The sequence below is a fragment of the Callospermophilus lateralis genome, chromosome 13 (assembly GCF_048772815.1).
Source record: "Callospermophilus lateralis isolate mCalLat2 chromosome 13, mCalLat2.hap1, whole genome shotgun sequence".
NCBI classification, from domain to species: domain Eukaryota; kingdom Metazoa; phylum Chordata; class Mammalia; order Rodentia; family Sciuridae; genus Callospermophilus; species Callospermophilus lateralis.
The window spans coordinates 22983615-23009597 of NC_135317.1; the positions used below are offsets into that span (position 1 = coordinate 22983615).

Genomic DNA, 25983 nt, shown 5'->3' on the forward strand with positions numbered 1-25983 from the left:
ATGTATATATGTGACTACATGACCGATATGATTCTGCAACATGTATACTCAGAAAAATAAGAAGTTATATTCCATGTATGTATGATACATCAAAGTACATAAATGCATTCTACTATCATCTATAACTCATTAAAACAAATTTAAAAATTTAGAAAACAAAATAATAGAGTAAATGAAAGTTCAGAAAACTCCTCTCACTCTCTACGTTTCTCCTATAACAGACCTACTGCTGGGTGAGGCCTGTCCTGTTCACCTATTGATCCGTCCTTGTACCAACTATCTGGGAGAAACATGTCTATAATGAGAACTAATCATTTCATGGCTATTTATATAGACCAATTCACTTAAACCTAAGTCTTCAACCAAAAGACTCATACACTTTTGGTTGAAATAAAACTTGAGCTATCACAAGATTCTAAGTTTCCCAAGAAATTCAAAGTCTAGGCAACACTGGAAAAAAATTGAAACCTAAATAAATCACTGCTCTGTCATTATGACTTCAGTGACTGAGATGGTGGTCTCTCTAACATCTCTTTCATCCAGCTTATTTGTGAGTCTTTCATGTTAATTCCATTGGCATGAACAGGTGGTCACTGTTTCAAAGGGACTGTGACCCAGTCCTACTCAATGCCACAGGATATGGATCCTGCTAGGGGCTTCTCTGCCAGTATCCCTCTGGTGTAAGAAGGCAATTTTAATAAGAGCTGGCTCCTTTTCCTAAATTGGATATTGTGCTGCTGTGCTGGGTGCTCTGCTCCCAGCCTAATGATGTCAACACACAGAAGAGGGAAGGGCCAGGAGTAGATGGGAGAACTTCTGGACTCATGTGAACAATATCCAGAGCTTATTCTTCCTCTTGCCTTTTTGTTATGGGAGTAAACCTAAGAGATATGTATGTTTGCTGCACTATGAGAAACAAGTCACCACTCTGATCTGCTGAGGTGTGTTGTCTAATTTCAGCAACCACTTTTGAGGTTACACTGCATGCCCAGGCAAGGAGTTTTAGAGATGATAAGCACAGCCTTACTAACTGGTATCTTCCAAAGTTTGTGACCAGATAAGATGCACTGATTTGTAGTAGAGTTAATTTGCTTTGAGGAAAGAAGTTGATAGCCCTGTAGACACTACCTAAAGACCAAGACCATTCTGTGTGACACAGCTTTGGTAATGGCAGGCAGGCAGGCAAAACCACACTGAAATTCTCTGCCATTGTGAATCTCCTTTTCCTTCATTGCCTGCTTTCTTTGGTGCTTTAGACAACTGACTGCTTACAAAACGTGTATACTGTTAATTCCCCAGAATCTAATGGTTTCTTGATGTTTCCATGGGAGAAACTGGAGGTTTACTAGTCAAACATTTTCTCACATCACTCTATATTCTAAATTTTCAAGTGATTTATGAGATTCCTTTCTATGAATGCAACCAATTTGACATAAATATTTCCAAACATATTATAATTAAGGTCGTTTCAACTTTTCTTCTAATGCTAATCACAAATCCAGCTATGGTATTTGATAAAGTACACAAATTGGGGGTTTTTATCTCTAGAGTGTTATTATCAAAAGAACATTTGGTAGAAGGAAAACAACAGAGTAGAGGAAAGGAATTAAGAGAAAGGAGGAAGGGGGAAAAGGCATAGGAAAGTACCTGGGGGATGAAATCTACCCTATTATGCTATTTCCAGTTATGCATATACCACAGTATATGAATAAAATCAAATCATATAATATAAAAAAGTTCATATACATCACATTAAGTAAATTACAATAATAGTAGGAAGACCAGGAGAGTAGAGCAAGCAGATCATGGGGAGGAGGAGGACAAGAAGGGAAGTTATTGAGGTTATGAGATTGATCAAATGTTAGGTGTATGTGGGAATTTGGCATCATGAATCTCACTACTATGAATAATTATAATGTGCAAGAAATAAAGAATTTTTATCATAGTCCTCCAGCAGAGAAGTGTTCAACTCTGCTCACTTCAGCCTTGGCACATCTGACCCCTCACACTTTTTACAGTATGGTTTTCCTCTCACCTCCTTGACAACCATCTGACAACCATCTTATTCCCTAGTTTTCAGGAGCTCTGGTCCTCAAGCTGCAGGAAAGGAGCCCTTGACCTGATGCTTATGCTGGCCCTATGTGCTTCATCTTGCAGACCGTGAACCATAATCTAAATGTATTCTCTTTTCTGATTATTCCCTGGGCTAGAGAAACACTGAAAAATAAATACCAATTGCTACTTCCTTAGATCCTGAGAAGTCCTATATTCCCCTACCTCAAAAATATCACCAACCCCTGCTTACAGGCTGATAGCCAAATTAGGTTTTGTTCATAATCACTCAAAAAGAAAGTAATCATAAACATAATAGAGTGAATATAGAATCTTGAGATAAACAACTTTATTTTTTTCAAAAATTGATGAAATTTTAGTGTCTTCCTTACTGGACTGGTGAAGGGTGCTCCAGCAGTATGTGAGTTGCTAAGATACATGGGTTAACAACACAAGTGATGTGTCCAATCAGTAGCACCTGAGCTGTCTCCTGCATCACAATCCACATGCAGGATACCAGTTGAAGTCATGACAAAGGTGTCCACGTTAATATTCATCAGCAAATGGATAATTTGGATGATCAGCTCCACTAAAATGAGAAAGAAAATTGTGTAACAGACTCAGTGACACCTTTTCTACAGGGGTAAAGAAGTGACATCTACAAACTCCATTATATTTCCTGAGTGTTTGTGAAATCGGTCTTTCCTACTTTCTTGAATATAGCTTTATCAGAAAGGTAACTAAATTATTCAAATTCTAATCCCTTTTCTAGAACAGCACACAAAAAAACTCACTGAAACAAGAATTCACTCATATTCATCTCCCTTAGCTGTATCAAACAAAGATATCTTTCCTTATTTCTTTTTTTTTTTTTTTTGTGATTAACTAGGGTTCGGTCTTTATTCACATGTCCTTGGTTTTTATCTAACAACCTCTTTTTGCCTAACCCAGGGTCCCACTCTACATTTCATGGTGAGATTGCAGGAGGCTCCTTGGGGCTGTCAACACGTACTAATAGGGCATTATGTAAAAATTGTGGATGTGTAACCGATGTGATTCTGCAATCTGTATTTTGGGTAAAAATGGGAGTTCATAACCCACTTGAATCTAATGTATGAAATATGATATGTCAAGAGCTTTGTAATGTTTTGAACAACCAATAACAAAAAAAGCAAGGAAAATCCTTATTTCTTCTTCTCAGTGAAAACAGATAAAGATTGCAACGTGGATACATATTTGTAGAGGAGGACACATCCATTTATGCCATCTTTAGTATAAAAACAGGTTTAGATATTGACCGATACAAAAATTATTTTAGGGTAGAGTATTTTGATAGCAATTTAACTTCCATTTCACTAATTCATTAATTAGTTTCTCACTGTTGATCACACATGACACGGTGGTACACTCAGATATGGAAAAGATGTTGTTTATAAGGTGAACATGCAAACCCCTAGAGCTCACCATAGAATATTTACATCTCTATACTTTAGAAACAATGCAACAGAAAATCCTTACTTCCTGAAGTATTTAAAAGGGAGCAAGAATTGTCAATTGTTTGCTACTCTCTCTTGGTATTACATTCCTCCTTTTCCTTTTTTTAATTTACATTAAAATATATTACAAATGATAACAATATACCTTCCAGTTTTTAAGGACATATCATCATTGATTAACTAATCTCTTCTCACTTGTCATCACATTAATTTCTATTATAAATTAACATTCCCTCAAGCAGAAGGGACATATATTCCTTGTTTACCCTCACTTATAATATATGTGCACTGTCAGATTCTGTAACCATAAAGCATCAAGAAGGAGTAAAAATTATTTCATGACTATAATTCTCTTCGGATGATTTCTCCGCACACTCTTCCCTTGCTTTTGAATCTTTCTTGCCAAAAATGACTTTATCCTCTGCATTGAGATGTCTCCATTTTCAAACTCAAAACCAAATATTCTCCCAACAGCCTCCACAGATGCTATTTGTCAGCCACATCAGTGGCTGAGGTCTGATCAAAACTCCATTGAATAAGAGGGAAAGACTTGAAACTAAAACAAACAATGGTCACATGTCAACCAACATTACTTACAACTCAGCAGCAAGGTATCGATAATTTCTGTTCAGGCCATCTAGGTCTTTCATGTCTTCTGCAGTCAACTCGAAATCAAAAACCTATCACACAAGGAGAAAGCATTTAACATACATGGATTGTATGTTGCCATTCCTGGAAATCCAATGAAATCAGATAACTGCAGAAACATTTAAGATATCTGAGAAGTTTCCAAAACTTATTAAAGACATGAAGCAAAACATTCAAATGGTCAATAAGTATCAGATGAAAATTAAAAAGAAATAATTTCTAATGCATAATGTAGTGAAACTGTATCAACTACAGACAAAGAGAGATCATTAAACAGAAGCTGTAGCAAATAAAGCTAATATTATACCAAGATTCGGTATCATGCACTTAAAAGACCCAAAAAACCTGGAGGCAACATTTTGAAATATGTAAGATAATTCAATAATTTCCAAGGATACTCTTTGATATCTTTCTTTTGGGGGGAAGAGGGGAAGGTACCAGGTTGTGAACTCAAGGGTACTGGACTACTGAGCCACATCCCCACCCCTATTTTGTATTTTATTTAAAGATAGGGTCTTACTCAGTTGTTTAGCACCTTGCTGTTGCTGAGGCTTCTTTGAACTCTCCATCTTCTTGCCTCAGCCTCCTGAGCTGCTGGGATCATAAGCATGTGCCACTGTGCCCAGCTACAGGTCGGTTTTTATATTGCATCAATGGAAACTTCAAACTTCAATAATGATTTTTCTTCAACAATTTTTAAGTCAGAAATTCTTAAAATACTAATTATATCCTATTAATTAGGTTCATAAAGTAAAAGGAGGTGTGGAAAGAGAATAACCTTGTTTAAATCTGAGACATTTTAAACATGAAAACAGTTTTCACAAATTGCTAACATGCCTAAACAAATGGATACTTAAATCATAAGTAATTTCCTCAAAAAATGACAATAGTAAAATGTTTATAATTTAACAATTGATGAATGAGGTAAATGGTACTAACAGAATTCTTTGAACTTTTCTGTGCATTTGGAAATTCTCAAAATGAAAAGGGATTATCAGAATTATCACTACTGTATAAATAAATCTAACAGAATATATACAAAGGCCTTCATGGAGAAGTTTGCTGAAGAGGTTTCAAGTTGGCTGAATATAAAGTCAAATTTCCTGGCTGCTCAGTGGCATAAAACCAGAAAAGCAGTTTCTCAGTAAGGTAGATGAACAAACGAAATAAGGGGGTGACTTTTCTGGAATTTCATATTGGACACTCAAAACATATTGGGTACTCATTAAGTTAGACTAATCAAATCAGGAAGAAATGCCCAGCACCACAGCTACTGCCACAGTTGGAAGCACCAGCCAGATCGGTCCCTCCTTGAGCACAGAGGATAAAGGAATTAATGGAATCCATATTTTTAAACTAAAAGGTGTGCTACACAATATCCTCGTATGGGAAGGAAATCACATCTCTCAAAGTGGTGTGTGGAGGACAAAAGAAGGAATCATTTTGCAGCAATAGTGCAGGGAGCTGGCAGCTGAGGGCCCTGATTCCTGGTAAATCCAAGTCTGGCCTAAATACAGGCCAAGCAAACCCACTTGCACAACATAAAGTAAGCCTAAGAAACCAGGAGAATATCTATTATGGAGAGAGCTTTACACAGGGGACAACTGGTTGTGAAAACCCTCCTAGCACGCCCCTCCCACTGAGATCTTGCTTGCTTCCAGGACCAGCTGGGAGAGACTCACTTGGCTAGGAATTGGAAAGGGTGGGAGATGGAGAGATTGAGTTTGGAGACTAACCCAAGACCAGGAACCATACAGTCCCCAGGTGATATAGTGGATTAAAATTTGACCCTTCCACCACATGTGTGGAGCCCAAAGGGAGATCACTGGAGTACAGTCTTTAGCATGGACCAGCAATTGCTAGGCCCTATAGGGAGGCTGATTAGAAATCTCTGGGCCAATTCCATGCAGTGAAGAGTCTGGAGCCTAAGCATAAATCCTGACTCTAAGAGTTCTGCCTCTGGTACTACCTGTCTCACCCTAGCAATACCACCATGAGGGTGAGCAAGTATCATTGTCCAAACAAGCCCACTTAACTGCTGAGAACGGAAGCTGAGAATATTTTGAACTCCAACAGAAACAATTCTTTAATTTTTGAAATCTTTTTTCTTTTTTTCCCTTTTTTCATTTCTCTGCTCAAATGTGACCTTAATGTTTTGTGGACATTTGTATATATTCATATTTGATATTGTTCCTAATTTATAGCATTTTTAGAACCAGTTGTTTCTCAAGAATCAATTGTTTGAGGACTAGGATGTTTGATTAATATATTTTAGTTTTGTATTATTTTACTTTTATTTTTCATTATTAATTTTTAAAATTTTTTAAATAAAAAACTTTTATTTTTCTCTCTCACTTCTCTGTTTCCCTTGACTATCATTCCTCCTTTTCCTCTGCTAATGGCCAATCTCTATTGTTCTCTCTTTTGCACTTCCTTTAATTTTTTATTCTATCTTCCCTCCTTTTTCCTCATAATCATTACATCCTACATCACCTCTGTTCTCTTACTTTCCACCATATGAAATTGTAAACACTGTAGCAAACTCTTTTTATTGTATTCAATAATTGTGGATATTATTTGTCTTTACATTGACAACATTGTAGATGTCAAAACAATAAATATTTAGATTAATGCTGTATATCATTTGATTCCTTGCTGTTATTCTTTCTCTCCACCTAAATGGTTAAGTACTGAAAACCTCCAGGGACGCTATAAGTCTATAGAATAGAAACTCTACTATCTCAGATCCATACTGAGATGTGTAGACACACAAACAACATGAAAAGGCAAGGTAAGAAATTGCCCCAAACAAAGATACTCCAGTAACAAAATTCATCAACACCAGAAATCTTAAAGAAGGAGTTTAAAATTTGTATAGTTAAATTGATCTAAAAAGTAAAGTATGATGTAAGCAGTGAAATCAGAGAAAAAATACAAGAAATGAAAGATCACTTCAATAAGGAGACAAATATTCTGGAAAAAAAATATCAAGCAGAAATCCTTGAAATGAAGGAATCAATAAACCAAATTAAAAATTCATCAGGGAACATCACCAATAGACTAGACCACTTAGAAAATAGTTTCAGCCAATGAAGACTAAATATGTAATCTTAAAAATAAAGCTAATCATGGAGAAAAGATGTTAAGAGACCATGGACAGAATTTCCAAGAAATATGAGATAACCTAAAAATTCCAAATTTAAGATTCACTGGTATAGATGAAGGCTCAGAGATACAAAACAATGGAATGCACAATCTTTTCAATGAAATAATATCAGAAAATTTCCCAAACCTAAAGAATGAAAATGGAAATCCTATACAGGAGCCTTGCAAGACCCCAAATATACAAAATTACAACAGATCGACACAAAACACATTATTATGAATATGCCTGACATAAAGAATAAAAATTTTAAAGGCTTCCAGAGAAAAATGACAGGTCATGTTTACAGAAACATAAATCTGGGTCTCAGTTGATTTCCCAAACTAGACCCTGACAGCTAGGAAGTCATAGAATAATAGATATCAAGCTCTGAGAGAAAATGCATACCAGCTAAGAGTACTATACCCAGGAACATTAAGCTGCAGATTTGACAGTGAAATAAAAATCTTCCATTAGATGCTGCTGCAGTATGTTAAAAGACTAGCTAAATATTAGAAACTCATAGCATAATCATGGATTAGACTCTTTAATATTTTAAAGTGCTTTTCTCTCCAAATTTAGTGAGAGTTTCAATGCAATATCAAGCAAACAGCAACAATCTAGAAAGAGATTGATAAAGTGCTTCTAAATTCTTTATAATAGGTCAATCTACAATAGCCAAGATATTTAAAAATGAGTCAAGAGGTAGAAAAGGTTGGTGATATAGAACAGAAAGACTGATTTTCCATGATAATGAAGATTTTGAAAAAGAGCAAATAAGACAACTGATGACAGAAAAGTAGCCAGAAAGGTTATTCCTGTTACTGCAAAACTTAGCTAGTCATTTTAAAATTATGTGTGCATTTGGATTTTAGTTAAAATAACATTTAAAAAAAATCTGCAGTTAAAATAAATATGGAGTTAAAGACTGTAGGACTTTTGTAAAGTAATGTACTAAGGCTGTTCAGTTCCCAATGTAAGAAAAATATGCCACTCATCAACCACAAACTAAAGACGTGAAAACAACAAGAGAATCAACATTATTCATGAAAATATACCAAAAGGAAAAAGAAACCATAAGGAGAATTTGGAGAACATATTTCAACAGATACATTTGTATCTGAAAAACATTATTCAGAATACATAAATGTGGTTAATTGTTTGCAAAAATGCTCCCACAATAATTCACATCTCCCAGTATCCAATCTCCTATGTGAATCTGCAGCTTCTTTCACTAAGAGACTCTGTCTACTTCCCTACCTATTGAGTCTCGAATGGTCTATAATTTGCATTGGTCATTAGAACCTGGTAGAAGCAGTGATGTGCCCATTGTGAGTCTACCTAGGCATCAGAAGGCTCGCTCTGCAAGGATCCATTCACTGCCTGGGGACACTGCTATGTGATGAGATAAAGCCTGCATCATCAACTGGTAGATGTAAAATTCTATGGAGGGGAGCTCAGACACCCCAGACAACAGAGCAAGCTGGACTGAAGCTGAGGGAGCACATGTTCTGTGGATGCATATGAGAATCTATTACAAAATTGTGAAAATCCAGTGTAACTGGAAGACATTCACTGACTTCAGGTTGAGCCAAGGCTAATAGTCAAACCTTAGAATTATGAAATAAACAAGTGTTCTTTGCACTAACCTCAAAATTATGGGTGGTTTGTTTTGCATCTACTCTAAGTAATGGTTCAAAAAAGTTCTCCTACTTGAGAATAAAAAGATGAACAACCCATCTAAATGGGAAATACATAAACTGACAGGTGACAAGTGAAAAAACTCAAATTGAATAAATATATGAATATTAAAATAGATTGAGTATTTGGGAAGTGTAAAAAAATAATAATGTCAGGAATAAAAGTCTCCCAATCCAAACTCTATTTTTGGAAAATTAAAAAATATACAAAGACGTCACTTGTAAGAGTTACACAATACATGGCTACCGATGCTGAAAACCAAATCTCTGTGTTTTATCCAACCTAATTCTATCCAGTTGCACTGTCTGTAGAGTAAAAGAACACACTCTGAAAGCACCTGAAAACTTACATCCAGAGGACAAGCTACGGATATTGACTGGACCCAATAAGATCCTTCCACGTTTCAAAGAAGCACACATGTAAAGAAACCACATTCCCACAGCCCTCCTCTATACCTGAATGTTCTCTTTTATTTCATTCTCCTTCAAACTCTGGGCCAGAACCACAACCCCTCGTTGTAGCTGGTAGCGGAGGGCAATCAGGGCTGGGGATCGCTTGTGCTTTTTTGCCAAGGCACCAAGAACAGGATCATCCAAGAGAACTGGAGAGCTCTGATCAACCCTGGAAGGAAAGAAAGAAGTGCTTAAGTCCTGAGGCCAAGTAGTTAGGAAGATATCATTTATTTCTGGGTGGTGTTTTTTGTTTGTTTGTTTATTTGTTTTTGGTATGTGTTTGTGTATGTAGGGGGGACGGCAGTGTCTAAGGGCAATTACTACAGACTTAATCAAAAATTATTTTCCTTGAGATGCAAATGCTTACTCCTTTTTATTTGTGACACAGGGTCTTACTAAGTTTCTGAGGCTGGCCTCAAGTTTACAATCTTTCTGCCTCAGCTTCCCCAGACACTGCAATGACAGGCAAGCACCATTACACCAAAACACAAAACACACTGTGGTCTATTTGAACCACTCTAAACAGGCATCCTCAAATGCAGACCCTAGACCTGCAGCATAGTGATTTATGGGACCTTCACAGAAGTGCTAATTCTCTCCTGTCCCTGAGCCACTTGAGAGTGATCTTCCAAAATGTGAGTCTTATAGGACATTTGAGGTAAGGTCCCTGATGTTCTCATTACCATTGTTTGTCTCGTTGAGTTCCAAGAGCACCATAAGCAACCAAAACAATGTTTTTTGATTTGCAGAAGTCCAGCAATTTTCTCTGGTTGTGATAAACATGACATTCTACCTGCGGTGGACAAGACAGAAAGTATCTCATTCTACAAAATGTTAATGTTAATATGAAAACAAAATGCCAAAGAAAAAAAGCTAAATTTTTTTAAAAATTGAAACTTGGACTTTAACCAAGATTGACCAATGACTCATGAGAATAAGATTGAAAGACATTTGATAGATATTCTGCAGATAACATTTGTGTAAAATTGTTCATCAAAACCTATAAATCCTAGTCTATACCTCAAGGAGCTTAGAATAAATCTCCCTAATCATATATGTAAGAACAAGTTCCAATTAGAACCAGTCAGGGTGGGACAAAGTGACCCAGCCTTGAAAACCTCCCCTCTGTGGACAAGAACATGAACAATGGAAACTTGGACATCAGAAGCCACCCTACTGTCAGCCAACAGTCTAGAGGTGAAGGTTGGCAGAACTACAAAACTCCCAAGAGACTCCCTAGAAAACTGGAAGCCAGGGTGGGCATGCCGTCCCCCTCCTTTCTGAGAGGATTCACTCTCTCCCTTAAGAGTTTCATCTTTTGCCATTTTCTTATCCTTTGTAGTAAATTCATGCCTGCAAGTCTGAGCCACATGTCTGCAACTTTTTTCTGGAGTGATGCAAAAACCAGTAAATGAGGACCACTATACCTGCCCCTTGATTTATAAAAAGAATTCAAGTCTAACTCCTGAGTCCAAATGAGAATGTAAAAACAAGTTCTCTGATATAATAAGACAGTTTGGAAAAAAGATCCTGGTTCACGATTATATGGAAAAGCACTGGGTGACTGACCAATCTGCCTGAAAAGAGCTTAAGAAACATGACACAGAGCAACATGTAAACCAGAGTGGCATCCTGGAAAGGGAAAGAAGTATACAAGATGTTTCAGAAAAGCAATGGGAAACATGAACACAGACTGGTATGAGAGACTTACAAACAACTTTAGGTATAATAATGAAATGTGCTGTGTGAGATATGATCTTCATTCCTAGGAAATGTTCCCTGAGTTCTCTAAGAGTTAGTAGTTCTAGTCTACAATAGACTTTAAAGAAATTTAGCAAAATATTACTCAGGTGTATGCAGATATATCCAAAAATTCTACATCTCACAGAGTTCCCCAAAGTCAACAATTTTAGATACAAGGTAGAATATAAAAATGTCCTATATCATGCTCTCAATTTCTGTATGTTTGAAAAATTTCATGATAAAAAAATTAAGATAAATTAATACAAAATTATTTTCAATTATTAGCAATTATATTTGAAATTTATACTGCTCTATCAACATTTATAAAAGTTATGGTCTATGTTTTCCAAACACAGTCAAATAACCATGCCCAGAATACATGTAATTAAACAGTTGATTAGATATCAGAAAGCATGGAAGAAAGAAAGATAACAGGGCTTAGGCTCAGGGCCAACTGTATATTCTGGTTAAAGTTCCTGAATGTGAATTTGATCCACCATCAGAATCACCATAAACAAGTAATTCCTCTCAGGCCTGCTATGTTCATGAGCTCTGCTGTTTTTCCTAATTGATTCTTCTGGGTCCATAAAACTGAAATAAGTCATAAAAAGGATTCAGGCACCCGACCTCCACACGAAACCTGATCATTGATCTGTTTTCACTCTTTCTTGCTTACTGCCCATTCCTGTGCACTGGACCTCTTTCCTACACATAATTCCTGCCACTACACATTCACCCATCTGGTCTCTGGTTATCCTCCATTGCTCAAGGTCAAGCTCACCATGTCCCTGAAGTCAGATGAACAACAACTCTCCTCCTAGATCACCTGTACGTCACCAAATTTCTACAAAAACTGGGCACCAAGTTCCTTCCCTCATTTTCACTAAGGATTCACCCAGACAGGTACAATTGAGAACCCTCCACACCCTCCAAGACAGTCTTAGACTCTTCTGTTCTACAAAGACAAATGAACTGGGGGACAGAAGAAGTGGACAGTTGGAGGTGGTGCAGAAACAAGGAAAGAAATGAGACAGCAGTGAGGCTCACGGCTCTCACCTGGTTGCAGACAGGCTTATACTTGAGGCCTGGCTTATTCAGGATCATCTCCAGCTGCCTGTGGTTAAAGTTGGACACCCCAATGGACTTGGCCAATCCTGCGTCCTTGCACTTCTCCATGGCCTTGGGAGGAAGGGGTTGGGAAGAGGCATTTGAACAATGAACTATGTCAGTATAAAGTCCAGCCAGAACTATTAATAGGAGCACTGTCAGGAAATGACAACAAAGCTGATGAACTGATTATTAACAAGAGAAAGATGGTAAAGATAATTGGGCACAGTACTGAGACCAGAAAAGGAATCCCTGTGTCCCTGGGAAATTAGACATCCCTGCATGTGGAGGGAGGTGGTGCATTTCTCACTGTCACCATTTTTCTCTGATGTTTCCCTCTACTACATTTGAGTAATTCATTCCTCCCCACCACCCTAAGAAAAATCCTCTCTAAAATATAATGATTGCTTGTCCCACAATTTCAGGAGAAATCATGACCTGACTGTCACCCTGTGGGCCTCCTATGTGATCACTCTCTCAGGCACTCACCTCCCACACAGCACAGAGATCCACGTGGTCATATATTGTTTTTCCATTTTCATCTTTTGGAAAAAGCTCTTCCCCTGGCTGAAATAGAAGTGATCATTACAGCAATCTTGCCAAATTCATATGTCCATGTATAGCAATGATGCTAGGTGTATTTATGGAATGGATCATTCAAACCCATGAAATAAGTGGAGTATCACTCTATATTCATCTGTTTACAAAGTGTTTGCACGTGGATGTAAGGAATACCATTAGGTGCTTATCTTCCTGTATTCTCTTACATCAAATTATCTACATGCATATATATAATTTTAAAAGATTTTTGCAGTTCTCTTCATAGGGTCTCCTAGTTGGCTTATGTTAATTTTCCTCTCCTGATACATTGCCCTGTGTCAATTCCTCTCTTTCACTGGGAGGATACATGCTTGCATGCAATTAATCACAGCAATAGTGAATTTCAGTGATGACACAGGTTAAACCATATTCCTTATCTACCTGGACACATGTGTATGTGTACCTAAGATGGTCATTCAAGTTTCTATTCAAGATTGATTTGATGCTGGAAGATGAAGAGACCCTAACAAATATTAATCACTGTGAAGCTTGAACTACCCCAAAGTCACATTTACCACCAATGGAAAAGGCTAAAACAAAACCAAGCAAACCTCTAGTAATGCAGATATAAGGGATGAATAAACAGAGATGTTTCTGAAGATTACTTCTAATCACAAATCTAAATGGTTTTGACTTTCTATAATTCATATAAATTAGGTTTGTAGAATTTTACATAGAAGCTTAATTCAACCATCCTTGGTAATGATGGTCCTAGGAATGGTTTGAATTGAACCAGTTTGATGATACAAATTGCTTACCTTCATTGAAAATGGGTAATGAATCAAATACAGGTCAATATAGTCAAGATGAAGTTTTTTCAGTGATCTTTCCAAAGAAGATTGCACCAGCTCTGGTCGATGAAAAGTGCACCATAGCTGCAATGGTTAAAGAAAGGAAATTGGACTGGATTCATACAGGACTCATATTTGAGAAATTTTTTAACTTCATATTGAGACATTCATTTGTCTGTTGATTGGAAACTGTTGATCACAGAGATGATATTCTCTTCAAGTCTTGGGTTTCCATTCATCTCGCCTATTCATGTGAATGGGATTATATTTTTGGTTATTATTAGCCAATCAATCAAACTATGGAAGTAAATACTCAAAAGATATTATTTTTATCAGATACTAACATTATTGAATCTCTGAATTGTGTTTCATAGATATTGTAAACCTATTATTAGTCCATTTCATCCATTTATTTCACAAGAATTTTTTTAATTTAAAGAACTGAAGGGAAACACGTTTTGAACATTTTAATATATGCTAAACAAAAATCAAGACACTTTAGCTACATCTTCTTTACTCCCCATACACTTTCCTACAAAATGATCTTTGATAAAAACAAATGTTAAAGTTGATATTAGAATCATAAGAAATTTTAGAAAGTCATCATGGAGAAAACAAAACCATAATCTGGTCATAATTCTATCTGATTCCACAACTAATACTAAATCATTCTGCTGATTCCAGAATCAGAAAAGTATAGAAATTTAAAAGTCATAATTTGTAGACTGTGAGTAGCAATTCATAACCATTCTCTAATTTGAAACTGGATATTATATGTGAATTAACATTGTACCAATAATTCACATTTTACCAATAACTCATCAGCTAATTTTCATTTCTTCATATCTATTTCAATAATTTTTGCACTGTATACACAATACCTTTGAAGTACAGAATATGTCTTCTCTCTTCACAGTGCCATCTTCAATCTTGCTTCTAACGGCCAGTCCCACCTCCTCTTCTACTTGGTATGCATAAGCACAATCAATATGGCGGTACCCAGCTTCTATAGCTATTTTGGTGGCCTCTGTTGTTTTACTATTAGGAACCTAGAGGAACAAACAAAAGAAGTATTTGGAGAATAATATTATTAATTGCTAAGAGCCACAGTTAATTAATATGATGCATGGCATTTTTGATTGAAAGGTGATGCCAGCCTGCCATTGAGATGATATGATTATGTTAAAAATTACATTCATATGGATACCGGACTCCTGCTGTTTATGTTTACCTCGGCCTGCTGCAGGACTCCTGGAGAGTTCCCATTGGTTGGGAAAGTGCAGTAGGAGGGAATTCCGGGGGAGGAACTTACTCTGGGGTTCCTGGAGGAGACCAGGAGGAACGCAGCGTGTGTGGATCGGGAATCTTCCCGGGTGCGTATGTGGTATTGGCGGCTATTTCAAAAATAAAGTTTGTTCCTTTTTGAGTGGCTTGTGATCTTGTGCCCAGCCAGACTGCGGCAATTGGTGGCCCGAGCGGGGGACGCCTGAAGCTTGGAGGTGAGTAAAATTGCTCGCCCCTGAGGGAAGGCGACAGAATGGGTGACCATTTCAAAAAACAATGTGTTCTTCTTTTGATTCATTTTGTTTTTGTTTCAAGCTGCCTATCCCTAGAATTTTCTCAGGCAAACTGGGAAAAATCGTTGGCTCAAGGTTTGAAGTTGTTCAGCCCTGAGAAAGAGAAAATTGATACAACTATTCTTTGCTCCGTTTTTGTTTCATTCTGTTTCGGTTTTGTTTTATGTTATCTTATTGGGTTGTGTTACCTTTATAGTAGATTAGAAACTAGTAAAAAACAAACCAAAAGACTGTTAAGTAAATTATTAGAGGTCCAGACTGTGGTAGAAAACATGTCAGGTCAAGCAAAAGAGAAGGTCTCTCAAGTTAGTCAGACAGAGGAAAATTTGAAGAAAGAAAGCTTAGAGGAAAAACAACCATCAGGCGAGGAATTACAACAGGAGGCTGCTACTAACTCCGTTCTATCACCAGAGGGCGTAATTCAACCAACAGCTCCACCTACAGCTGAGTGGCCCTCAACCCCCGTAGTTGATGGACAAAATCCTGAGGCAGGACCCCAAAAATTAGCATGCCCTGTACTTGAGCAGGCGGGAGGGCAACGAATTCACCGTGCTTTAGATTTCAAAACAGTGAAGCAATTAAAGGAGGCTGTAACAACCTATGGCCCGCAAGCACCCTTCACCATAAGTATGGTCGAATCTATTACCAACTTGGACATGACACCAGCAGATTGGGCTAACATGTGTCGATCTGTGCTAAATGGAGGACAATATTTGTTATGGAAGGTTGCCAATGAGGAATTTTGCACGGAGACAGCTAGGCGAAATGCAGCAGCCGGTTACCCTCAAAGAAATCTAGAAATGTTGTTAGGAAAGGGACCTTATGAGGGTCAACGGCAACAAATTGAATATGATCCTGGTGTATACGCACAAATTGCTGTAGATGCAGTTAGGGCATGGAAAACTTTACAGGGGCATGGAGATTTACAAGGAAAGTTATCTAAGGTAATACAAGGAACTAATGAACCTTACGCTGAATTTGTAGATAGGCTTATTCAGACAGCTTCTAGAATATTTGGAGATACAGAACAGGCAATGCCATTTATAAAACAACTGGCTTATGACCAAGCAAATCGTTGCTGCAGAGAGGTCATTAGACCATGGAAACATGAAGATTTAAACACATATATTAAATTGTGTAGAGACATTAATGAACAAGGGCAAGTCTTAGCAGCAGTACAACAGGCTTTAGATGCCAGGCCAAAAACATGCTACAATTGTGATCAAACAGGACATTTTAAAAGGAGTTGCCCCATAGGAGGAAGGTTTAACAAAGCTAGGTATCAAAGGAATAGAATACCAGGTATTTTCCCACGATGCCGTAGAGGGAGACATTGGGCTAATGAATGCCGTTCTCAAACCACCATAGAGGGCACTCCGTTATCAAAAAACGGACAAGGACCAAGTGTTTACCCATGATATCATGGAGAAAGGCATCAGGCTCCATTGCCAAAAAACGGATTGGAGGGCCCAATGCTCCGGGGCCCAAAACCACAAATATACGGGGCAATAGAGGAACCCAGCAGCACCATCAAGGTAGTGCCCAGGACACATTATCCATTAGATCCCTCATCAGACAAACTAGTGGGAGCACAGGGTTGGACATCTGCACCTCTGCAAGAGCAGTACTAACTCCAGAGATGGGAGTTCAAATCATTCCCACAGGAGTAAAAGGACCTCTTCCCCAAGGAACAGTAGGCTTATTATTGGGACGCAGTTCTTCTACACTAAAAGGACTTATGATAAGTCCCGGGGTAATTGATCCCGATTATGAAGGTGAAATAAAAATTATAGCTAGTTCTCCAAGAGGTATATCAGTACTTTCACCAGGAGATAGAATAGCACAGTTATTAATAGTACCCAGCCTACATGATAAATTTTCCAGACGTACTGTAGAAAGAGGTACCAGGGGATTGGGCTCCACAGGTGTAGATTGGGCTATGCTGTTTTTAAATTTAGATTCTCACCCCATGCTAAAACTAAATATTCAAGGACATGACTTTAATGGGCTGCTGGACACAGGTGCTGACCTCAGCATCATATCTCGTCAAGAATGGCCAAAACATTGGCCATTACAACAAGCCACTCAAACGCTTCGAGGCCTAGGAGTGGCGACTAATCCCCATAGAAGTGCAATGGTATTAGATTGGAAGGATCCTAAAGGATGTGAAGGGACTATACAGCCCTATGTATTGGATCATCTTCCTATAAATTTATGGGGACGAGATGTCCTAGATCAATTAGGTTTGACATTAACAAATAACATCAGTCCTAACGTGCCCACTACTAGGGCTAGACAAGGCTTTAGGAAAGAAAAAAGATTAAGAGAACAAGAACAAGGTATGACAGCACCAATTCAAATAGATCAAGAAATAAATAGACATGGATTGGGTTTTCAAAAAGGGCCACTGAGACAATCAAAATTACTTGGAAATCAGACAGACCAGTGTGGGTTCCTCAGTGGCCCTTGACTAAAGAAAAGATACAAGTAGCCCATGACCTGGTCAAACAACAATTAGCAGAGGGACATATACAACCTTCCGTATCTCCCCATAATACTCCCATTTTTGTCATTAAAAAGAAATCTGGTAAATGGAGATTATTACAAGATTTAAGAACCATTAATAATGAGATGGTTATTATGGGACCTGCTCAATCAGGGATTCCCCAATTGTCTGCTTTACCAAAAACCTGGTATGTTTTAGCTATAGATATTAAAGATTTTTTTTTTCAATTCCAATTCATCCTGAGGATAGTCCACATTTTGCATTTACTATCCCTGCACTAAATCATGAAGGTCCTGATCAGAGATATGAATGGAAAGTACTCCCTCAGGGGATGGCTAATAGTCCAACTATGTGTCAAATTTATGTTAACAAAGCAATCCAACCACTTAGAAATCAAAATCCTGAACTACAAATATTTCACTATATGGATGATATGTTATTGGCACATAAAGATAAAAACACATTGCTAGAATGTTATGCCACACTTACAAATTTATTAAAAGGTTATAATCTAGAGATAGCAATAGATAAAGTACAATTAAATCTTCCAATTAATTATCTAGGAGTTCTATTATCCTCAACCATGGTCCGTCCACCAAAAATTCAAATACGAGTAGATCAACTCAAATCACTTAATGACTTTCAAAAGTTATTGGGAGACATAAATTGGATAAGGCCTTATCTAGGTATACCAACAGGAGAGCTAGGACCTTTATTTGATATTCTAAAAGGTCCATCAGATCCAAACTCACCCCGCATGTTAACGCCTGAGGCAAGAAAGGCATTAAAAATCATTGAAACATATATGGAAAATATGCACTTAGATAGAATTGATATAAGTTTGCCTTTATTATTTATTGTAATACCAACAAAAAATATTCCTACAGGAGTATTTTGGCAAGAACGTCCATTATTGTGGATACATTTATCTTATTCTCCTAATACTATTCTTACTAGATATCCTGAGGCTGTAGGACAATTAATACTCAAAGGAATAAAAGCAGCAAAGGGAGTGTTTGGGATTTCTCCCAATAAAATTGTTACTCCATATACTATGGATCAAATTGATGAGTTAGCTAATGAGTTAAATACTTGGGCAATAATCATGTGTAAATCTAATGTTTCATTTGATAATCACTTACCATCTAATCCTTTGTTGTTTTTTTGGTCTAAGCATCCTGTAGTTTTTCCAAAAATGACAAGAAAGACCCCTATCATGAATGCTCCAAATATATTCACTGATGGGTCAAATAATGGTACAGCAGCAGTAGTTACCCCTGATCAAACTTTTACATTTTTAGAACCCAAACAATCAGCTCAAAAGGTAGAGCTTAATGCAGTATTACAAGCTTTTATGATGTTTAAAGATTCTGTATTTAATTTATTTTCTGATAGTCAGTATGTAGTTAATGCTATAGTATCCCTTGAAGATGCTGGTAGGATTTCCCCTTCTTCTACTGTTTTCTCTTTGTTTTCCACTATACAAAGTCTAATCTGGGACAGAAAAGATCCATTCTTTATAGGACATATCAGGGCACATACAGGATTGCCTGGAGCCCTTAGTTTGGGCAATGAATTAGCAGATAAATCTACACATGACATACATATTTTCTCCACAATAGAAGACGCTATAAATTTTCATAAAAGGTTCCATATCAATGCTAATACTTTACAAAAGCGTTTTAAAATAACTAAAGAACAAGCCAGACATATAATAAAACAATGTCAAAATTGTGTGACATTTTTACCACAAGTTAATCTTGGAGTCAATCCTAGAGGACTGATACCTAACCATATTTGGCAGATGGACGTCACACACTTGCCAGAATTTGGAAAATTAAAATATTTGCATGTTACAGTTGATACTTCTTCTGGATTTTTGATGGGCTCCCTTCATGCCAGAGAAAAAACTAAAGATGTTATAGCTCATTGCTTACAAAATTTTGCCACTGTGGGCGTTCCAAAATAGTTAAAAACAGATAACGGTCCTGGTTATGCTTCTACCTCTTTTAAACAATTTTGCTCATCATTTGGCATTACTCACATAACAGGAATTCCATACAATCCACAGGGACAAGGCATAGTTGAAAGAGCTCACCAAACTATTAAAATGTACTTATTAAAACAAAAGGAGGGAATTGGAAAGGGGTATATATCCCCCAAAGATAAACTTAAAATAACCCTTTTTACTCTAAACTTTTCAAATTTGTATTCATCAGGGCTTAGTGCTGCGGAAAGACATTTGAATCCAAAAAATGGAAGGATATTCTAACAGGACAATGGAAAGGTTCTGACCCAGTGATTGTCTGGAATTGGGGCTCTGTTTGTGTTTTTCCACAGGAAGAACAGCAGCCGATTTGAATTCCAGAGAGGTTAACTAAAACAATTTCTACAAACCAAAAAGAAGATGATTTGACTGAAATCCATAACAGCTGATATCCAGAACTCCAGCTTGGCTATTCTTACATCTGCGACAGTGATTAACCAGGATACTTTTTTTCAATATCTATTTTATTATTGCTTTTTCCCACAACATAAAGTTCTATTTTATTTTTGAGCTCATACAAACCTAGGTTAATGTTTTTCTGATCAGTTTTATTTTTTGACTGTAGAGTTTTTAACATTGCAATGGAGATCTCACCTAGGTAAAGCTACAAGGCCTTTACTATTGTCTTATGTGTTGTATGTTACGTGTGCATACTTCTGTTTTGTGTTGTATGTCTGTATGTGCGTATGTCCATATATCATATATGAGGAGCGCTCATAAATATGGATCCAAATTTTTTTTATTATTCACGTGATTTTAATGGTTTAATTTAAATTGGGTAAACAGCTGTTGAAGATTGTTTTAATATGTGTACAAATAAGCAGGTTAACAGATCTGTTTGTTTACTTTCACCTTTCCTTTTCATTATATTTAATAATTCTGTTCAGGATAATGTAAATTGTTCTAAAAAATGTTTTCTTTAGTACCTGTTGAAATGTTACATTTTTTTTTTAACATCATTGTCAGAATTCCTATTTTCATCCTAGTGCCGGTGAAGACAAAGATGAAACCAGACTACAACTTCTTCGATAATTATCACAACAAACTGTATAAACTGATACATCAATGAATAATAACTCAACAAGTAATGCTCAATCAATGAGTCAATTTATCTTGGGAGGAAATGGACATAGTGATAGATTCCTCCGCTTTGAACTGCTTACAGAACTTGCCTGGACTATGTATCACTTGTATGCACTGTGATCTATCTGTTGATGCAGCGAATTATGGTAATGCTGGCGTATCTTTGCTGATGTATCACCAGTGATGCAATTTTCCCTAAGGAGCCGTCAATTGATTTGGTGTCGTGGCATTTCTGTATCCTCCTCCCTTCTACTAGTGATGGTCTAATTTTGGGGGCCAACAGAGGTGAGGCAAAGAACCTCACCCCCCCCACTGGTGCATAGGCCTATCCACAAGTATGGCTATATGCTGGACCGGTAGTCAGTGACGGGTATGATCCAATTGCAGTGGTATCAACCTAAGACAGGAGGCTGACACCTAAAGGTCAGTTTTCCGATGACGGGTAAGAACCATATGTTGAATTGGACAAACCTAACAGGCACGGTCCCTAGCCACATTGCTTGTTGCTTAATTAAACAGAATGGGGGAGATGCTAAGAGCCACAGCCAATTAATATGATGCATGGCATTTTTGATTGAAAGGTGATGCCAGCTAGCCATTGAGATGATATGATTATGTTAAAAATCACATTCATATGGATACTGGACTCCTGCTGTTTACCTCGGCCTGCTGCGGGACTCCTGGAGAGTTCCCATTGGTTGGGAAAGTGCAGTAGGAGGGAATTCCGGGGGAGGAACTTACTCTGGGGTTCCTGGAGGAGACCAGGGGGAACGCCGCGTGGGTGGATCGGGAATCTTCCCGGGCGCGTACGTGGTATTGGCGGCTATTTCAAAAATAAAGATTGTTCCTGTTTGAGTGGCTCGTGATCTTGTGCCCAGCCAGACTGCGGCAATTAATGATTTCTTACTTATAGTAAGAAAGTGGGCAATTCATTAGACTGAAGGAATTTTAAATTCCAATGTTTTCTTCAGACACCCTAATTATGTGATAAGGGGCTAGTCCACAGAACTTTGAATGTCCATTTTTCTCTTCTGTAAGAATTAAAGAAATTGCTAAAGAGTTATTTTGAAAATCATGGGCAGAAGGAGTGACCTCACAAAACTCAAATTTTCCCATGTCTTGTGTTAGTGCTGTGCTTGCGGTAAAAACCTCAAATTCCCTTTTCTGGGATTTTCCTTGTTAATGGCAAAAAAATCTCGGCCACCCACACTGCAGATAAAGTGATAATTTGCATAATATACAAAGAAGTCAAAAAGCTTAACACCAAAAACAAACCCCAATCGATAAATGAGCATAATAACTAAACAGACACTTCTTGAAAGATGGGATACAGACAACATGTATATGAAAAAATGTTCAACATCTCTAGCATTTAGAGAAAGGCAAATTCAAACTTCATTAAGATTTCTCCTCACTCCAGTCAGAATGGCAATGATCTAGAATACAGTAACATCAAATATTGCTGAGGATGTAGAGAAAAATCTACACCTATGTATTGTTGGTGGAACTCCAAATTGATGTAACCATTCAGGAAAGCAGTATAGAGACTCCTCAAAAAACTAAAAATGGAACCACCATTTGACTCTATTATACAGCTTCTTCATATACATGAAAAGGAGCTAAAACCAGCATACTACCATGATTCAGCCATATCAATGTTTATAGTAGCTCAATTCACAATAGCTAAACTATGGAACCAAACTAGGTACCCTTCAACAGACAACAGGATAAAGAAAACTTAGTAAAAAATACACAAAGGAATATTACTCAGGATAAAAAAAAGAATCACTTCATGACATTTGCTACTAAACGGATGGAACTGGAAACACTCATGCTAAGTGAAATAAGCCAGTCCCAATAAACCAAATATTGAATATTCTCTTTGATATGTGGGTGCTAACAAACAACAAGGGAGCAAGAGAAAGGAAGAATAGAAGTTCAGAGAAACAAGGGGAATCGAAAGGAATAGAGTAGGTAGGGGAATAAGAAAGTCAGTGGAATGAATCTGACGTTAAGTTTCCTATGAAGTATGAAGACACCACAGTGAGTCACCACATCATGTACATACACAAGATTGGGTTTTCTAATTAGAAAACAATATACTCCTTGTTTGTACAATATGTCAAAATAGACTCTACTGTCATGTATAACTAAAAAGAAACAAATCAATCATTCAGTTTAAAATCACTGTCTTCATGGTGACTAGGATAGAACTGAGGGCACTGTGGAAAAGATAAGAGTCACTCATCCAGTCAGCACTTACGTGACTGAATGTCCTGAAGAGGAGGAAGCCCTTCTTGGCAATGCATGTGAGGGAGGCAAGTGCTATGGTTCAGCCTGTCACTGCTGGACCCTCCCCTTAGACCTTCCTCAATAAGGACTGATACGTCGTTTGCACTCTCCAAGTATTTTCTCTGGTCTTCTGGCAACCTAAGCCACTGCCCTGGAACAATAGGACTATGAACCTGAGGGCACAATGTTTATATAAACTCCACTGTTTGTACCCTTTAGGGAAAGCCCACATCCTTGTTGTTATGCAAATATGAAAAATCAAATATTCCAGATCCAGCCAGGGGCCAGACTGATAATAGGCTCTTGAACAAACAGCAATGTGTTATGTCACCTCCCACCCACAACCACATCTCTATATGACAGAACTAAACACTGGAGGGAACAAACTGTATACTCTAAGGATATAGACTCACAAATAAGGAATTATACTCATATTATAAGGGGTTATTCACATAAGCATCAGCCTTTAAAGATAAATCAATCCCTCTTTTGCAAAATAAGAGTGACATTTACAATCATTGCGTGGCCTACAAAATTTGGATGATGATTTGAAAGTTCGTTTGTTAAACAATAAAAAGGCATATCAAACATGTTCTTTTCTCTTTTAAAATTTTCAGAAGTTTCTTTTTCCAGGAAATAAAATGAATGTGATTCTGGGTGCTACTGCCCTCAACTGATTCTATCCCTGAATTTCTTGGATATAAGGGCACTTGGAGCAGGGATAAAGCCCTAGTGGCCCCCTTCAATGCCACATTCCCCTACAACCTAACCAAATCCTGTCATGGGTCTGCACAATTGCTCTCTGGATGCTTCCTTAGTCTTGCAGAAGGAAAAAGTTTAAATTCAATATTCAGGAAACTAGTCCCTTGCCACACAATAAGCGGTCAGAGGATGATGTCTGAATACAAAATTCTTTCCAGTCTAGTGAACTTAGCTCACTCCAGCTCAGAGGGTCGTCTGTCAATACAACACACATGAGTGATGACCAGGAATTCACAAATACCCTTTCCCAGTGTTATATTCTACATTCATGTAAATTTCCCACACTTGAGAGCACATGAAAAATTCTTTGCAGCCAAGGTCAACATTTTCTGTGAGATGCTGAAGACTTCCTCACAGTGCGGAGGGAATGATCTCCATCATCAATGCTATGCTTCTTGTTTCCAGGACCTTTTGCTATCCAGATGTCTCTGGAACTTGACTTTTTGGAAGGAAAAAGGATTTCCTGAAGTATGGAAATAAACAGAAACCAGTACCAGTATAAACCAAGTACTGACATTCATCTTTTTACCTAGTTGGTAAATGGACTGAAATGTGGAGAGGTGGTGGGGTAGGCCCAGAATATTAATAGGTGACCACCTATCAGACAATGCTATAGAGTCATGTCTGTCCATTATCTTTCCTGTCCACAGAATAGCTCTAGCATAGAGAAACTGAGAGTCACATAGGAAGCAGGTCACTTGACAACCCAGATTGAATCCCGTTCATTTTATGTCTAATCTTTTTTTGAACCCTTAACCCAACACCACATTGTTACCTCTGGAGGTTTATAGGTGCCAAAGCCCAGTCCAGGAATGAAGCGACCATCACTGAGCTCCACATACTGATGTCTGGAATTCATTGCTGTCACTCCTCAGCCTGAGTAAGTTCTGCTTCTTCTTCTGCCGTCCTGGGGAATAAATAACTGGATTTCACAGCCCCAACTGCTTATATAATGGTTAACCAATTCTACTTGCTGTTTAATATTTAGCCAACATTGTATGGGAGGAGTGAGTTTAAAGCAATATTCCAGGTATGAAAAGATAATTGGAACCTGCCCTCTTATTTCATATAGAAAATTTTCAATTAAATTACTACATAGTGATAAAAAATATGTTTGTGTTTAGGAAAACTACTCCTCAACAAGACTATCATGAGTTATCATACAAGATTGAACCATTATTGACCATTTGTTGGGCTGGAAACCTCACATCCCCATTCTTTTGTATTTTGTTTGGTTTTCGTTTTTTATTTTTCTTTTGGTCATGATAAAGCCTTTTCTTGCTCAGACATTATTAGGAATGAGGAACTATCATACACCATGTGCACAAATACAAAAACTGTTTTTAAAAGAATTGTAGAGCATTTTTTTTGGAGTATCAGAAAAATAATCAAATGAACAAATGTTATCCTTCTTAATTTTCTGATTGGTAAAGTATAATCTGACACGGATTCTCAAGAGGACTCAGTCCTGACAAGTATGCAATAAAATCTGCACTCACTGCAACGTTCTGCTCAGTGGAAGACAAATGATTACAGCCATGGAAAGTCATTTTGCAACAGGCAATGTTCATTATAGCTTTAACCTGTTAGATAATTTTGAGAAAGCTATCAATAAGTAGGATGCAACTTTGAGACATTTTATATTATTTATGACCTTGTTCAACATTATCCATAAAAGAAAAAAATGGAAAATCTTAAATAATTACGAATGTTGGCATAGCTATGTAAACTTTGATGCACTGATGAAATTGAATATTTAACATAATTAAAAGTCAAACTTAAATGTTTATTAATAAAATTTATTAAATATACAAATAAGGGCTTCTAATTAAGTTAAAAGAGAAATTAATATGTTGTAATCAACAACACAATACATTCATAAAAATGCATAATAAAGGAAGGAAAAACTACAAACTCCAAGTACTTATTCTTTCTGAATAGTGAGACTAGGATTGATCTCCTACATGCTTTTAAATCACCTAGA

General features: G+C 37.2%; 1 protein-coding gene across 1 annotated transcript; it reads right to left on the bottom strand.

Moving 5' to 3' along the window:
* Positions 1 to 2598: 2598 nt before the first annotated feature.
* LOC143412178 (aldo-keto reductase family 1 member C4-like) lies at positions 2599 to 24858 on the bottom strand. The gene is made up of 9 exons (XM_076872975.1): positions 24775 to 24858; positions 14614 to 14781; positions 13700 to 13816; positions 12831 to 12908; positions 12291 to 12413; positions 10175 to 10284; positions 9495 to 9660; positions 4146 to 4228; positions 2599 to 2641 (listed from the first exon to the last, which is right to left on the bottom strand). Exons 1-9 carry the CDS (start codon positions 24856 to 24858, stop codon positions 2599 to 2601), a joined length of 972 nt encoding a protein of 323 aa, XP_076729090.1.
* Positions 24859 to 25983: the final 1125 nt, after the last annotated feature.

What these genes read in the sequence shown, in the direction of transcription:
- LOC143412178 (XM_076872975.1), bottom strand. Translation starts at nt 24,858, where the DNA reads ATGAATTCCAGACATCAGTATGTGGAGCTCAGTGATGGTCGCTTCATT. An exon ending in AAATAAAAGAGAACATTCAG is followed by an intron (nt 4,229 to 9,494) that starts GTATAGAGGAGG and finishes CTTGTGTGATAG; the next exon opens with GTTTTTGATTTCGAGTTGAC. An exon ending in CGATACCTTGCTGCTGAGTT is followed by an intron (nt 2,642 to 4,145) that starts GTAAGTAATGTT and finishes TTCTCATTTTAG; the next exon opens with TGGAGCTGATCATCCAAATT.